General features: G+C 41.0%; 1 protein-coding gene across 3 annotated transcripts in view; it reads right to left on the bottom strand.

Annotated features, from left to right (window-relative positions):
- Positions 1-247: 247 nt before the first annotated feature.
- The window catches only part of LOC102788685 (epidermal retinol dehydrogenase 2-like), a 33,342-nt gene continuing 17,842 nt past the window's right edge, over positions 248-15,747 (bottom strand). For 2 of the 3 annotated variants that reach the window (XM_087850619.1, XM_087850620.1), the window contains exons 6-7: positions 14,513-14,638; positions 248-822 (exon numbers count right to left, since the gene is read on the bottom strand). In XM_087850619.1, coding sequence (XP_087706745.1) covers positions 726-822; positions 14,513-14,638 — 223 coding nt within the window. In that variant the 3' untranslated portion in view covers positions 248-725. Of the gene's footprint in view, positions 823-10,533; positions 10,908-14,512; positions 14,639-15,747 lie in introns of those variants that run through there. The other variant, XM_087850621.1, reaches the window with a different exon arrangement.

Below are 15,747 nucleotides of genomic sequence, written 5' to 3' on the forward strand. Positions count from 1 at the left end.
TGACACGTCTTAGAAATTCCTTTATTACGGTTGATTGTTCCTGAGTGCTTGGCTCTGGCTCTTGGTGTTTGATGAGAAAGTATTTCAGCTGGTAAACACTAAACAGCATGAACAACTAAATGTGTGCGTCAGCCTCTCTTTTCCTGGGGTCCCATTTTCAGGTCCATGGTGTGCCTGTTTGAAAACTCAACTGATGCCATTTTTAAAGGTTTCCAATTATAGCACATTCACTGAAGAGGCCTCTTAGTAAATGGATGTTCTTTATTAATGCACTAAATTTGGCAGCAACATCATATAAGCATTTTTAATTGACAATTACGATGGAAACTGTCAGTGTTAAACAATCTACACAAAGGCGATTTCAGAAATGTCAGAAACATTCACAACAACGTCACATTTGATGCAGCTTAAGAATAAATTAAACTAGCATGCATTAACAAAACAACATGTATTCCTGTTAATATTATATCACAGACTGTAAAATGACAATGATTCACTAATAATAATAATAATAATGCAATTTAAAAACACATTTAAAAATCATTCATTCATTTGGGAAGTTGAGATTTAAAATACAAGGCTCGTTACACTGAGATGTGCTGCTCCCTGATATTACACCAAGAAACACTTGATTTGAGGGTTAACAATTAAATTGTTGTTGATGTTAATTTTAATGCATCCATCCTTCCATCGTAGGTGTTCTTCATAAGTGCTTCTCCTCTCCGTCACTCCTGTTTCCTGGAGCGCCCCCTGAACGCGTCCATGAGGTTGAAGGCTCCCAGGTACTGGCCCAGAACAATGGCCTGCTTCATGTTCAGCACACTTTGAAGAGAGAAAAACATAGAAATGAACATACAAAAAGTGTTTGACATCTGTGTTAGTTTCCTTTTATGTGCCGATGTCTTAATATGCTATAAACTGCACCAGAAACTGCACGGACCAAAGCGATTGTAAGTTTCCATGAACAGAGTCAACATCAACTCTGCAAAACTTTTATGATCAAGTTTTGCTGAGTAAAAAAGTCCAAATGCAACTGGAGTGGCTATAGCCTAGGAGAGGTCATCAGGGAAGGTTGCTGGTTTAATCCAGCATGCCAAAGTATCCTTGGGCAAGACATTGAGCTGTGGTGCTCTTTCGGAATCACTGGATAGTCATATTTTCAGGTGGTTTAAGAAATTTGGCCAGATTTCCAGAAATTTAAGCCGCTCCATCCAAAGTGGAATGGATGCCATCTTTCCTAACGAGAGGTTTGGTTTCCCCCAGAAAGCTTCCGAATTATGTACAAAACCCACATCATTGTTCATCCCTAACAGACTGGTGACAAACTTAATCAACTTCAGCCTCCTACACTCCATCTCCCTCTGGATTAAAGACTTCCTCAGTGACTGCCCACAGAAAGTTGCTGAGGAAGTAGTAGAGCCGCACCTCTCCGCAGCACTCAGTCATTTTCAAACAAAATAAATGAACACTGACGAGAGTGCCTCCTTTCAATAACCCTGCAATATCTCATTTGTGCTATCAATACAAACCATACATGTTGACACACGTGTATATAAACAGGGTGTATCAAAAAGAGTCCGCCTATTATAAATAAATTAATGTCAGTGCTTTAATTCCACAAACCTGCTGTTAGAAAGGGGGATTCAGAATCACGTGGTTGCCAGTATGTAGCACAAGAAGTGCATTGTCAGCAGTAAACTCAGCCACCTACAACATTTCCAAACATCTCACCACCATCCCAGCCCCCCTGGTGGAAAACACCCCATTAAAAACTCTACAGACCTCAAACCTGGATCACTGGATCCAGATGAAACCAGAGTGTCCTTTAATGAGACCTACATTTCATATCTTTAACCAAGGCAGTGGAGACTGTCACAACAAGACAACAGCATCCAGCTCCTTACAGAACAGAACTTTACTCCTGAACAGAATAGAATAGAATAGAATAGAATAGAATAGAATAGACCTTTATTGTCATTGTACATGTACAATGAAACTGTGGGTGCTCCACACTAACTGTGCTGGAATAAAAATATGAATAAATGGCAAACAGGAGAAATATGTACAGTCAAGAGGACTATATATCTAAAAATAAGAGAAAGGGTCACTGTAAAGAACACGTTGCATTAGATTTACATGCTGTTAGACCACATACTTACAACCAGATATTTTAAATACAACAAGGGTATCTACAGATGAGTAAAGCTCTTGGCTCGTAGCCACGTAAAGATATGTGGATGCCACTGCGGTTAAAATCAAAATCTATCAAAACCCAAGAAGTAGAATCGTTCACTGTTCACATCAACTCAGTGGATAGAAACATAAAGTTCACCAGGGAAGACACAAAGGACCATAGTTTGCTATTTATGGACTGTGCTGAGTGCATTGAGGACTCGGGAAGCCTCAAAGTTTACGTTTACTGGGAGCTCACACACACAGACCAGCATCTCCTCTTTGACTCCCATCACCCTTTGAAACACAAACTTGGAGCAATCAGGACCCCACACCACCGGGCAAAAGCCCGTCCCAATGAGGCAGAAACAGAAAGAAAAGGAACACATGCATGTAATCAGTGTTGGGGAGTAACGGAATACATGTGCCGCCGTTACGTATTTAAAATACAAAATATGAGTAACTGTATTCCGTTACAGTTACTGTTTAAAAAGGTGGTATTTAGAATACAGTTACTTTGTTGAAATAAATGGATTACACGGCGGTACTTCCCTGTTTCATATTGTGGCGGGTCAGGACTGTTTGGGTTTTGTTTGACAGCTACGTTCTGTTGTTCCAGGCGGCAGCGTTACGGTTGCCATGGTTACAGGGTGACGCTCTCTCTGCGTGTTTCCTGGGTGAGAGAGGCCTTTTTGTTGTTGTTGTTGTGCTAAGCTAACAGGCAGAATGCTACAGGTATAGCGCTAAAGAATGTAGCATCATGGGCAGTGTAGTCCGTGCTGCAGGGAGAATGGACTGCCATACACGTTATGTGTCTGTGAGCGAGGGAGGGAGAAAAAGGAAAAGTATGAGCTGTCATCGAGCAAAAACGGGAGCTGGAAGCATGTAAATATAATAATAACCACTGCAGCCAAGAAGAGTGCCTGACGAGCCCAGCTGTAAGTAAGCTATTAAGACTCGACTGTACACCGTGTTCGTGTTTTCCTCTGAAACAATAAGTTCTGTTGGAGCAGCCTTTCAACGCCTCTCTCTGTCTCTGCTAGCAAAGTTGACCCAGACAACAAAGTAAAGCTAGTTTTCAGCTACGAGCCGACACAGAACCCACCGTATTAGCCAGAGGTCCCTTTACTACGGTTCGGAGCCGCGGACCTTCAGTAACAGTAATAAATCACAGCAATAGTACATTCATGTAATTGTAAACAGCATGATAATATATGAAGTAATCCAAAGTATTCAGAATACGTTACTCTCATTGAGTAACGTAACGGAATACGTTACAGAATACATTTTGGGGCATGTAATCTGTAATCTGTAATGGAATACATTTTAAAAGTAACCTTCCCAACACTGCATGTAAATGAACTCTTTTATCCCAAGGACAGAACTCCCAAACACAAACGAAGCAACATAGTGTATGAACTGGAGAAACCAAACAGCTGCTCAATAAACACACAACACCTCGACGGGACACGACTCACTGTAAAAATGAGCAAGGCAGCAGAGTAAAGCAGCCAGGTGGGTCTTAGAAAGTTTATGATCACGTGACAAGTTCTAAAACAATGAAACTGTACTTCCAGCAACTTTCCAAGAGCGCAACGCTGCAGCAATCCTTTAAAATAAACAAACATTCAAGGACTGATGCCCTCGTTAGCATTAAGCACAACAATGAATCTAACAAACAGCTCCTAATGGAACAAAATATTTGTTCTAATTTAAATAGGTCATGTCTAATAATTTCACAGAGCAGAATAATGTTGCTTGCATTTCTCACTGGTAGCGAAATCTGGATGACTAACAACTCCAACAATGACTGTCTTCAAAGAGGGAGCAGCGACAAGGCAGGATAATACAACACATTATTAATACAATGGCTTTTATCTAAAATGAACAGAGGTGACAGGCGAGGCACTATCTGTGAGCTGTATTTGTGTGAGCTGTTTTCCACAGACAGAAATCTTTCTAATAGAGAATAATAGCCCTGTCCTCAGATAAATGGACCAGAGGAAGAAGAAGAAAAGAATGGCAGACATCTTTTCTTCTTAAACACTCATGAAATACAATTAAAGAACAAAACGATTGAGCAGCAGCACAGGGGGCTTCAGCTATCTAAGACCTGGCTCTTCCAAATGGTGCATTATTATTTCTGTTATCAGTGTTATTGCTAAGGTATTACAGATGTCAGTTTACACAGTGCTCATACTACTAGACTTTTAATTCATGTTGAGCTGAGGTTGTTGGGCAGTCAAACACAATGTGACCTCACAGCCCCGGCAAGAAATCATTGCAACTTCTGTTAACCTCTTAAGCACCCAAAGATGGGTGCAAGAGGGAGGAGATGGTGGAGATCAGGAAACTGCTGGAGGCTTAACAGGTTATTATGTATAACTCACTTCTGCTACCTTTATAACCAAAAGAAGTTAACCTCCCTCACTGATCTCGGAGCTTCAGACTGTCAAGCAACTCATATTGATGATCAGAAGCTGCGGAAAGTGAATAACATGCAGCGACTTTGAGCAACTACGTGTGAAACAACTGTGCTCGAAGGGAAGAGGCAGAACTTCCAGGGGAGCCAATGAGAGCAAAGCATGGCGTTGATTGACATGAGAGCCTTCAGTGCACATACAAACTGTACAGAAAGTCTGCAATGTTTTAAAGTTCCACCAATGCATTGAAGAGGCAAGTTACATGTTAGACAGACTACGATCTCTCCTCTTTGTCGACTTCTACAGAATTACTGACACAGTAAATGCCACATTCAAAATGTCTATATGATGTTCTGCTGTCCCATTTCTGTAGCTGAGCAACAGAAAACTGATAGAAAGATTAAGTTTAATTAAGTTTGAGTGCAAGGTTCAATTAGCTGATGATATTTTTGACACATCGAGGCTGAAAACTCCCAGTACAGACTGGGGCAACTGGAGATATGATACATCTTTATGTTTTTGGCATAAATTGTAATACACCTCTATATATTAATGTTAGAATTGATTTTATTTAAATAAATACTGTAGAATAAAGACCTACAATATTAGAAAGAAAATCTGAATCTGACAATCCCCACGAGCGAGCATGTTTCGACAGTGGAGAGGAAAAACTCCCTTTTAACAGGAAGAAACCTCCAGCAGAACCAGGCTCAGGGAGGGAGCAGCTGAGTTTCAGAAGAAACCTCAAAATCAGTTTCTTCCCTCTATCTTCGCACATTTACACACCAAACTCACATTTAATCATTAGTAGGGATGCAACGATATCAATTTTTTCAAACCGATACGATACCGATACTTGGATCTGAGTACTTGCCGATACAGAGTACAGAAACCGATACTTCCACCACACACACACACACAGAGCGCAGAGTGTCCATACTGTAAACAAACAAACAAAATAACGAAAGTATTTGGCATTGACGAACGAACTCCCCATCTGCCCGTGGATCATCAGTCCACTGTGCCGTTAAACCAAGGACTGACATCGCGCACACACTGCTTGTCTTTACCTCTTCAGAAAGTTTTGGCACCATTATCTCTCTGATGTGTGGGCGGTTGGGAATTTCATATCGCGGCTCGAGTATGCTGAGAAGACGGTGCAATCCTATGTTTTCCACGGCCGGCATTGGCTGGTCATCCAGAGCGATAAAATGAGTCGAGCCTCTGTTATTTTAACTGCCCGTGGATTTTCTCTTGACATTTTTCATCGCTTTTCCAAAACCTGAGTTAAAGTTGGCTGTTCCACACTGCTGACATTTTGTTTAGCCTAGCTACAGCAGCCTCCAGTTTCTCTTTTTCATCTGGAGCCGCCAGTCTCACTCGCCTAACCCTGTGCCTGTTTAGCGTGGGATGTCCCCCTAGTGGCCAATCTAAAAAACTACAACAGAAATGACAAGCCACCCTCTGATTAATGAAATAAGTTGGTATCGGTTCATGGTATCAGTTAACTTTTACGAGTATGAGTACACACACATTTTACAGTATCGGCCCCGATACCCGATACCAGTATCGGTATCGGTGCATCCCTAATCATTAGTAATTATTACAATTCATCTCTGTCTGCCCCCATTCGTGTCTCTTTTGTCCCGTCTATCTGTGCTCACTTCTTTCCCATAATTCTTAGCTGGTACGCGTTTAAAAGGGAGTCTTTTCCTCCCCATTGATGCCAGTGCTTGCTCGTAGGACATTGTCTGATTGTTGGTCTTTTCTCTCGATTATTGTAGGGTCTTTGTTCTACAATAAAAGTACCTTGAGGCAACTGTTTTTTGATTTGGTCCTATTATTTGGTGCCATATAAAAAACTGTAGTGAACCAGATGAAAAAACACTAAAATAGGACTGTGGCCTGCATTCTTTCATCACTATAACAAGGAGAACCAGGAATGTCATTAACATATGTAAATCCATTACACAAATAATGGCTGCAGCTCCTAACTTCATCACCACTCAGTCAGGTTTCATATCGATTCAAGATTACATTTTCAGAATATCACGCACTGCTACCAAACACATCCTGTAAATTTGTTATTCTGCCACGCTGCCAGGCTAACCCTTCAAGCTGCCTTAGACTTGTTTCCTCAGATATCTACTTTATTTTCCAAAAGTATCCACCCACCTGTATTTGTCATGTCTCGGCTCTTTTCCTTGAATAAGAAGATATTTTACTAAATGTATATAAAGACAACAGAGCAAACATCCTGGGTGCTTTTAGTTGGGAACCTTTATTTGACTCACACTGGTGAAATACAACTTATATAACAAAGTTTCTGTTATATAGAGATGGTGAATGGACAGGTTTCTATATAGGGAAAGCCATGTGTGGTTGTAACACATTGTGCTGAAGCATCAGTAACTCAGTGGATTTTTGTACCAGAGTTCTCAAACTTTTAAACAAAGTATCCTGTTTGTTTACTATGAATGACACCTGCAAGAACACCACAGATCTCATGTGTTAACATTAAAATTACACCAGAGAACAAAAAAGTGGTTTATTGGAAAAAAAATAACAGTGTGCGCCTCTCTCTCTGTGACTGGCCATAACTAAAACACACTCTTTTGGTATCAGTGTGTAAATGAGTTCACTAAACAAACTTTCATGACACTACAAATACTCAAACAGTACAATGCACCTGTGTGACAAACATATAGGTTTGATTCAAAGTGCAGGCTGGGTGGAAATTTTACCCAAACTACCTCCGGCTTTGAGTTAACAAATCCAGACAGACAACGCAATCGTTTTTGTCCTCTGCTGTCTCAGAATCTTGAGCGTTACTTTAAGATTTGTTTTGGCACTTTTCTATTTTTCTTCTGCTCGCCTTGATTTTTTCCTGAGATACTCTTTCTTGTAATATTGGTTCTTTTCTGGTCCACTTGCATTAGTGCTTGTTTTAAATGGTCGGATTCTTATATAGCGCTTTTCTACTCAAAGTGCTGTATACAACATGCCTCATTCACCCATTCATACAACCACTTCTAAACTCAAGTGCAAACTAATAAACTCTGATGAACACATCAGAGAGCAACTTGGGGTTAGTATCTTGGCCAAGGATATTTGGCATGCAGACTGGGGAAGCCTGGAATCAAACCACCAACCTTCCAATCAATAGCTGATCTGCTCTACCACCTGAGCCACACACACTGGTGTACTGATGATCATTTCAGACTGCCTCTTCTTCCTGATCCTGACAGTCTTTTGTCTTGGCCCTGGTTTTGAAAATGGCCGTATAGCTGAAGAATTGAATGTCTGAGCTGTAGACATCCCTGAGGTACTAGGTTCATCTAGAGGACAGGACATAAATAGTAAGGAAGTCATAAGTCCCTAGGAGAGTTGGAGGACATGACAACCACCATGCAAAAACAGGGATTGTGTCATGTGGGCAAACACTGAAATGATCATGAGACTCCTAGCGCCTTCCTCATTGGTGACATTTGTGGTGTTGTGAGTCTCCCCCTGTGCTTTTCTACTCTGCTCGAACACTCAGAGCATTTTACGCTCGAGCCTCATTCATAAAGGGTAACAGAGTAACGACCATTAGAATCTACTGTCAGAGGCCATGAGACCATTTGTAACCTTCAATTTGCACTTTCTGTGATGATCGTTACATTCTGACTGAAACTACTCAAAAGACACAAAGGAATGAAAGGAAGGCTGGAGATTGGCCTTTTATTAGCTAAGACTGCTGGGTCTACAGATGCTTTTTGAGTAAAGGTTTAACTACAGCCAGCTTAACGACTGCTGGTACATAGCCCATAAATATGATCAATCTATTTCTATTAAAGTTTAACCATTACATAGTTTTAAATGCATCACCAAAAGGCAAAGATGGTGCAGCAGCAGGGATGTCATGGAGAAGTGATGTGGCCACTCTGTGGTTCAAGTCTTTTAAAGTAGCTCTGCTGAGCTGGATCCTTCCAAGACCTTTGTTTTCTCTGTAGGAATACACGATGAAGGAAAAACCTCCTAATTGTGTGACTTCGGCCCTACCTTGCCTTTTTTACTTAAAGTTCTTAATCTCAAGTGTGTTTACTAGGTGTGTGAAGTGTACCTTGTATCCTAGGGGCTGAAAATCATTTTTATTTTACATTTTGTTTCTCAGCACCACTACAGACGAGTTTAAAACAAGATGATTGAAGTGGATACAGTAGCTGTAATTCAAGAGGTTTAACAAAAGTATTCATTTTTGTTTAGAATCAGAGTCAATTTTACGCACCGTGACACATTTTCTCAAAGGCAGAAAAAAAAATCTAACAAATAAAAAAAATTTAATTTTTACACAACAAAGAAAATTGTGCAGTCACTAAATGCCTGAAGTCTGGAACCCATGAACATCACCAAATGCTGCATTTCCTCCGTTCAGAGAATCTGCCAGCGCTTTACTGCAGCGTCCTTCAGCCAGATTTTTTAATCCAGTTTTGTCTTTTCCCCCAGCAGAGCACAAAGTGACAGACCAGTTGATACAATATCACAATTCTCTGCCTTTAGAAACTTGTTTGCTTTTGCAGTGCATATTGTGTCTTTATACATTTGTATTACAACAGGCAGCGTGGTTTGTGAATGCGGTAACTTGAGAACAAGGTCATGTAAGATTTTAAAATTCATACCACAGGTGTACCTACTTGGAATGTTAGATGAGTCAGAATCTCAGTGACCTTGGATTTAAGGTCAAGGTCAGGGGTCACGTTTTCTGAAAATCTTGTGAATGCGATAACTCAAGTAGGAAGTCACCTAAGATTTTCAACTTGATACCAAACATGCATCTACTTGGAGGCTGAGGGGCTGTAAACACGTTTACAGTCGTTCACTCGTCAACATCAAAGGACAGAGACGGTGATGACATCACAGATTTATTAGTAGCTCAGAACAAACTCTATAATCTCCATCTTTGTAACTCTATATAAATGAAATTGAACTGAATTGAATGCAGCTGTTGAACAGACCAGACTGGTCAGTGACTCATGTCTGCCATAGCTGCATCCTGGAGGATTCCAGTATTTGAGTGAAGTTGAGCCTAAAATGACCAAAAATCAAAAACTGAACTAGATTTGAGGCGAGTTTTAAATGCAGGCTGCAGACAGTCTGTGCTCTGAACATTTCATGTGGAAATTTGTTAAATGGGCTGATTCTTATAGAGCGCTTTTCTACTCTCCCAGAGTTCTCAAAGCGCTCTATACAACATGCCTCAATCACCCACTCACACAAGCACCTCTAAACACAAGTGCAAACTAAACTACACTCACACTCTGATGCATCGGAGACCAACTTGGGGTTAGTATCTTGCTCAAGGACACTTGACATGCAGACTGGAGGAGCCGGGGATCGAACCACCAACAGTAGCTGATCTGCTCGACCACCTGAGCCACAGCCACCCAGTTTCATTTGTTCATATTAATAAAATTCAGAAAATTAACAGATTTATCAATATGACAACACTATCATTAAATTGGGGTTTAGATGAATTACAATCAAGTATTTCACTTTGTGTTTGAGGCAACACAAAGACATCAGATGCTCTTAAAAAACAAAAACAATCTAATTCATGGAAAGAGGTCCAGGAATCCTGAGGATCTGAAACATCTGAGATCTTAGGGATCTCGGTCAGTCGGTGGCTGATCCGATACCTGCTGGTCTCTAATCTGGATTATAACATGAAACCAGTTAGGCATGAGTTGCCATGGTAATCTTCCCCAATAAGAAATGATTTGTAGTTCTTAAACCACTGGGTTAGTTAGCTGCATAAGACCAATCCAGCTTTGTAGCACAAGCCAGGTGTAGGAAAATCTGACCCCACATCTTGTTTCAGTATGATGACATTGGCGAGTACAATATTAGGGAAACACAAATTTAATGAAAGTTAAATAAGTGTTAGGAGAGCAAGACATAGCATCTGAATGTTGTCTTTAATACTTGACATTTTAGATATGATATAGCCCTCATCATGATGGCTTCACTACATGTAAATACACCATCACATGTAAAAGTGTCATGTGCTGGGTTTCATGGTTTCCCTCCTAGTAAACAACATTTAGCACAGACAATTTTAAACAGACGGAGGTTGCAGAATGTTTCGTTACAACAGTCCGAGCTACAATGTGCCCTGTACATGGTCACAGCTGAGCACAACATCCAACACATGTAGCACTGAATGTCTGTTAATGTACACTTCAGTGTGCACTGAGGCTTTTGTGGCGGTCTATTTCAACGGACAATTCCATGTAACGGCCAAACAGGTAGCGCAGGTTCCACTGTAACACGCTGACGATGATGGAGGGAAACAAAAAAAAACAGGATGAGGACAACAACAGAAATATAACCCCATCAGCACCATTTTAATTAAATACATAACATATGTAACCATTATGGCAATCGAATAATCTGCCAGTGATGTCATTTTAATTATAAGGAAATAATATTTCCCTTTAACAATCAGCTTAAAGCCAAGTTTAACCTCATGTTACTGCTGGAATGTATCCATCTACAAACAAACATCCACACAAAGATGACAAAGACGAGGACAGACTTGAAACTACTGTACCAAACACACAGACAACGATAAGACCGTTACATAAACAACATGCAACACAAAAATCATCCAAGTGGAATCTTTATGACTTCAGGTTCATCAACACTGTTTTTCTTCTGATTGTGACAAAACTACGAAAGCTGAGAATTGTGTAAATATTCTGTGTAAAGAACGATTGTGTGGAACTAAGTTGAGATATCGTGTTTTCCAGCTTAGAGCTTTTTAGAAACACATTATTTAGGTCCTGAGTCATTCTGGAAACGTTAGTAAGAGGGCAAAAAGAAATAATAATTTAAACAAAATAAATCTCAGAATCAGTTTTGGGTTTGTTTTGTTTTTTAATTATACAATAAGGCTACGTTCACTCTGCAGGTCTTAACGCTCAATTCAGATTTTTGGATCAAATCTGATTTTTTTGTCTGCTCGTTCACACTACAAATAAAATGCGACAGCAAACGCGCTCTAGTGTGAACGCTCAAAGCAGCCGCATGCGCAAAAGAAGACGTCACACACAACGCGCTCTGTTTAGATCCAGAGCAACAGTATTGTTTGACTGATGGCCTTAATATAAAGACTTCGGACTTCACGTTTCCCAATTTTTGCTTTAAGTTATTTTGTTATTTACATAATAATGTAAATAACCTAATAATGATCCTTATTGCTGTTTTAGAGGAGCGCTGCTTCAAAGGATAGTTACAGATTTCTGTCAGAATCTGCAGATTATACAGTACAAATAAAATGTTCACGTTTCTCCAACGTTGTCTTCCCAACAGTTTCACTGACATCTACACTGCCAGCGTTTGCGATGTCTTCTCGGGAGCTGATAATTGGCGTCTGTCTTGTGTCAGTGACATAAAAGACGGATTTAATGCGACATGACCATCAAACAGCAGCTTTCTAAAACATCAGATATGTATCTGATTCAGTACCACATACGAAAGTGACCCAGATCAGATTTGAAAATATCGGGTTTGTGCTGTTCACACTGTCACACCATGATCGGATATGAGTCGCAGAGGGTCAGAAAAATTGGATTTGATGCGCTTTCGCCTGCAGTGTGAACTTAGTTCTTAGAAGGTTATGTGGTGGAAGTAACTTAGAACATAACTTAGAAGTTTTTGCACGTATCAAATTGGTTTTAAATTTGGTGCCTTTTCACACGGACATACGACATCCGTGTGAACATTTTGTGCGTTAAAAATACTTTTGGACTTACCTGTTCCTAATGCAGCCGCTCACACCAATCGTGTGTTTTTATTGGACGAATTTGCTGAATTAATTTTTGTCAAACCAAGCTTGACTCTTCAGATGTTTTGGATCCGAATAAACTGATCTGACCAATCAAATCACTGTATTTGGCAACAAGCTTGCTCAGAGCTGCATATACAACGATACAGGAAGAGGAAAATGTTACCATTTTTACCACAGACACATTGAAACACTGGTCTGGCTCACTGGGCTCTGAAATGATTTCTCCTCCTCCTCAGATCTGTTTCCAACTCTGCTAACAGCCGTTCAAACTGACATCCTTCAATATGTGTGAACTCGTGACACAGCTTCAACTGCTGGACGAAGCCATAAAATCCTCTCTGCAGAGAAAAGGATAAAACCTAGAATCTGGATTTCTTCACCACTTTATTTGGACTCTGTTTTAATCGTTTGCTGTTTTAACTGTTTGGAGTTTGTTGAAATAGTTTTGTGAGCTTTAAGCTGAGATTCTGGCAAAATATATTTATATGTAAAAATGGATACAGGATTTATTGATTCGGCATCGCATTAACTAACTAAATATGATTTAGGGTCTAAAGTCACGTGGCAGGTTGTCCCATTCCTGTAGGTTAAACGTCACCAGCTACAGGTCGAGACATCCATCACCTTGTATTCGTGTGATAGCCTTTCCCCGCCCCATCGTGTGAACATGTGATCCTCCTCAACACCCCACCTCCAGCAAAAATCGACCTTCAAAGATGGTAAAGTGCATCACAACAAAAACTAGAAGTTAACCAAGTCGAGCAAAGGCCAGAGAACAACAGGCAGTGTCGTTAGGCCACTCCCACTCCCATCAAGGCCACCTGAATCACCAGAGTACAACCAGTAATAACACAGAATGGTGACTGGTGCCCCCATGACCCCAGAAATAGCCCACGATATTATTAAAAAGTTAGTCATTCATCATTTCTGTGCATTCTGCACGAGTGTTTTCACCAGAAAGTGGAGTGCAGCCAAACTATATTTGTTATGCACAGTGCGTCCAGAAAGCATTCACAGCACTTCACTTGTTTCACATTTTTATCTTAAAGCCTTTTTTCAAAATGGATTCAATTCACTTTTCACCTTAAAAACAAAAACCCCCACGGGTTCAAGTCTGGCTCCTGGCAGGGCCACTCGGGACATTCAGAGAGCCACTGCTATCCTGGCTGTGTGCTCAGGGGGAACATGAACCTTCGTCCCAGTCTCAGGTCGGTACAGAGTGCTCTGGAAAAGGTCATCAAGGACGTCTCTGTACATTGCTCCCTCCACCCTGACAGTCTCCCTGTTCCTGCTGCTGAAAACCATCCCCACAGCATGATGCTGCCACCACCCGGCTTCACTGTAGGGACCCTATTGGTCAGGTGATAAGCAGTTCCTTGTTTCCTGCAGACATGACGCTTGGCGTTCAGGCAAAAGGGTTTAATATTTGTTTCATCAGACTGGAGAATTTAATTTCTCGTGATCTCAGAGTCCCCTCAGGTTCCTTTTGGCAAACTTCAGGCAGGCTGCCACGTGCCTTTTACTAAGAAGTGACTTCTGTCTGGCCTCTCTGCCGTATAAATGATTGGTGCTGCAAAACAGCCAGTCCTTCTGGACCGTTCTCTCTCCAAAGAGCGATGCTCGAGTTTTTTTGAGTGCAACCATCTGTTTATATTTGCTAACTAAGGCCCTTCTACCTGATCCCTCAGATCATCTGTGGAGCTAGCTCCAAAGAGTGAGCTGGTGGTTCTAAGCTTCTTCCATTTACACATGGAGGCCACTGTGATCTTCACTGCTGTGGAAATGCTCTACCCTTCCCCAGATAGGTGCATTGAGCCATGGAAGGACCAATCAAGGCCTTCTGTGTCTTGAGGTAGGTCAGGCGGTCCATTAAACCCCAGCACTTGTTCTATTTCACTTTACCAATTTCTGCACCCTCACTTTTCCAATGGGGATATACAAATTATCTCATTCTTAAGGTGAAATGTTTATTTCATCCATTTTGTGATAAGGCATGACAAAATATGGGACAAGTGAAGTGGTTCCCTACATTAGTGAGTGTGGAACTGTGTGCAAGGGAAAGAAACAAAGAAAGGTAGTGACTAACTTCTTCAGACCAGCTATGAGGTACATGCTCCGAGGCAAAAGCAAGTAGACCTGGTCTGTGAGCACAGCATGGATGATCTTCTTCGCCACATAATCTGGATTCAGGATTGGGAGCAGTTTTGGCCACCTGATGAACACAAAGAGACAAAAGCACCGAACTTAGCATTTGTCAAGTACTCCTGCGACAATCTGGGGGGGGTAATCAGATATTTGGTTGAAGGTTACAGAGGGTAGATTTTTAAATGATTTGGAAAATTATTACACTTTATATAATTCATGTGATTAATGCACTACATCTGCTTACATGATGTGTATTATAACATTCATCACAGCAAATATACAACATGTAATTGTAATTTTAAACACAGACTATTGGAATCTGCACAAACAGGCCCCCTAAAAAGATTTTACCCTTCAATAATGTTACAAATGGCAACTCTATAAAAGTTACACCGTACTAGCACTAGGTTTGCCTTAATGTTTGTGCCATAGATTAAACAAGGTGATGAAAACAGTCCTCAGATTTTGGTGCACGTTGACATCATGGCCTCAGCTGCTGCCGATCTGTCGGCTGCACGTGAATAATGTGAACCTACTACATCCCAAAGCTGCTTCATTGGATTGAGATGTGGCAGCTGAAGGCCAGTGAACTCATTGCCATGTTGAAGAAACAATATTGAGCTTTGTGACATGATGCCTTATCTGGCTCGATGCACTGTGGTGATACAGGGATGGACACACACACCGTAACATCTCCACAAGCATGAACTGACATTCTGACATTGCCATCCAAACATTACAGTAAGGGAGGAAATTTTACTGTAAGTCACAGTAACCTTGTTAATGTTGCCTATCAACTCGTCACCCAGACAGCTGCCACTCACTGGTTATTCATTTCTGGACCAGTCTCTGCCATCCTGCAGATGCCTGGGTGGGATGAACCCCAGCAGATCAGCAGTTTGTGAAACACTAAGAAGGTTTGACACCATGCTACATGCTACATTCAAAGTCACTGAAGTCTCAGTTTGATGCCATTCAGATCCTCAGTTTAAGCTTCAGGCAGTCGTACTGACCATGTCTACTTGCCCACATGCATTGTATGGTAGGCTGATCACATGTTTGTGCTGAGAACCAATTGAACAGCGTACCTAATAAAGTGGCTGTAAGCGTGTGTCCAAAAAAACGAACCTGATGTTCAGTCGTGTCTGTTAACATGTGGCTTAGCACTTTCAGTGC

The sequence above is a fragment of the Neolamprologus brichardi genome, chromosome 14 (assembly GCF_056152115.1).
Source record: "Neolamprologus brichardi isolate AB-2024 chromosome 14, ASM5615211v1, whole genome shotgun sequence".
Lineage (NCBI taxonomy): Eukaryota > Metazoa > Chordata > Actinopteri > Cichliformes > Cichlidae > Neolamprologus > Neolamprologus brichardi.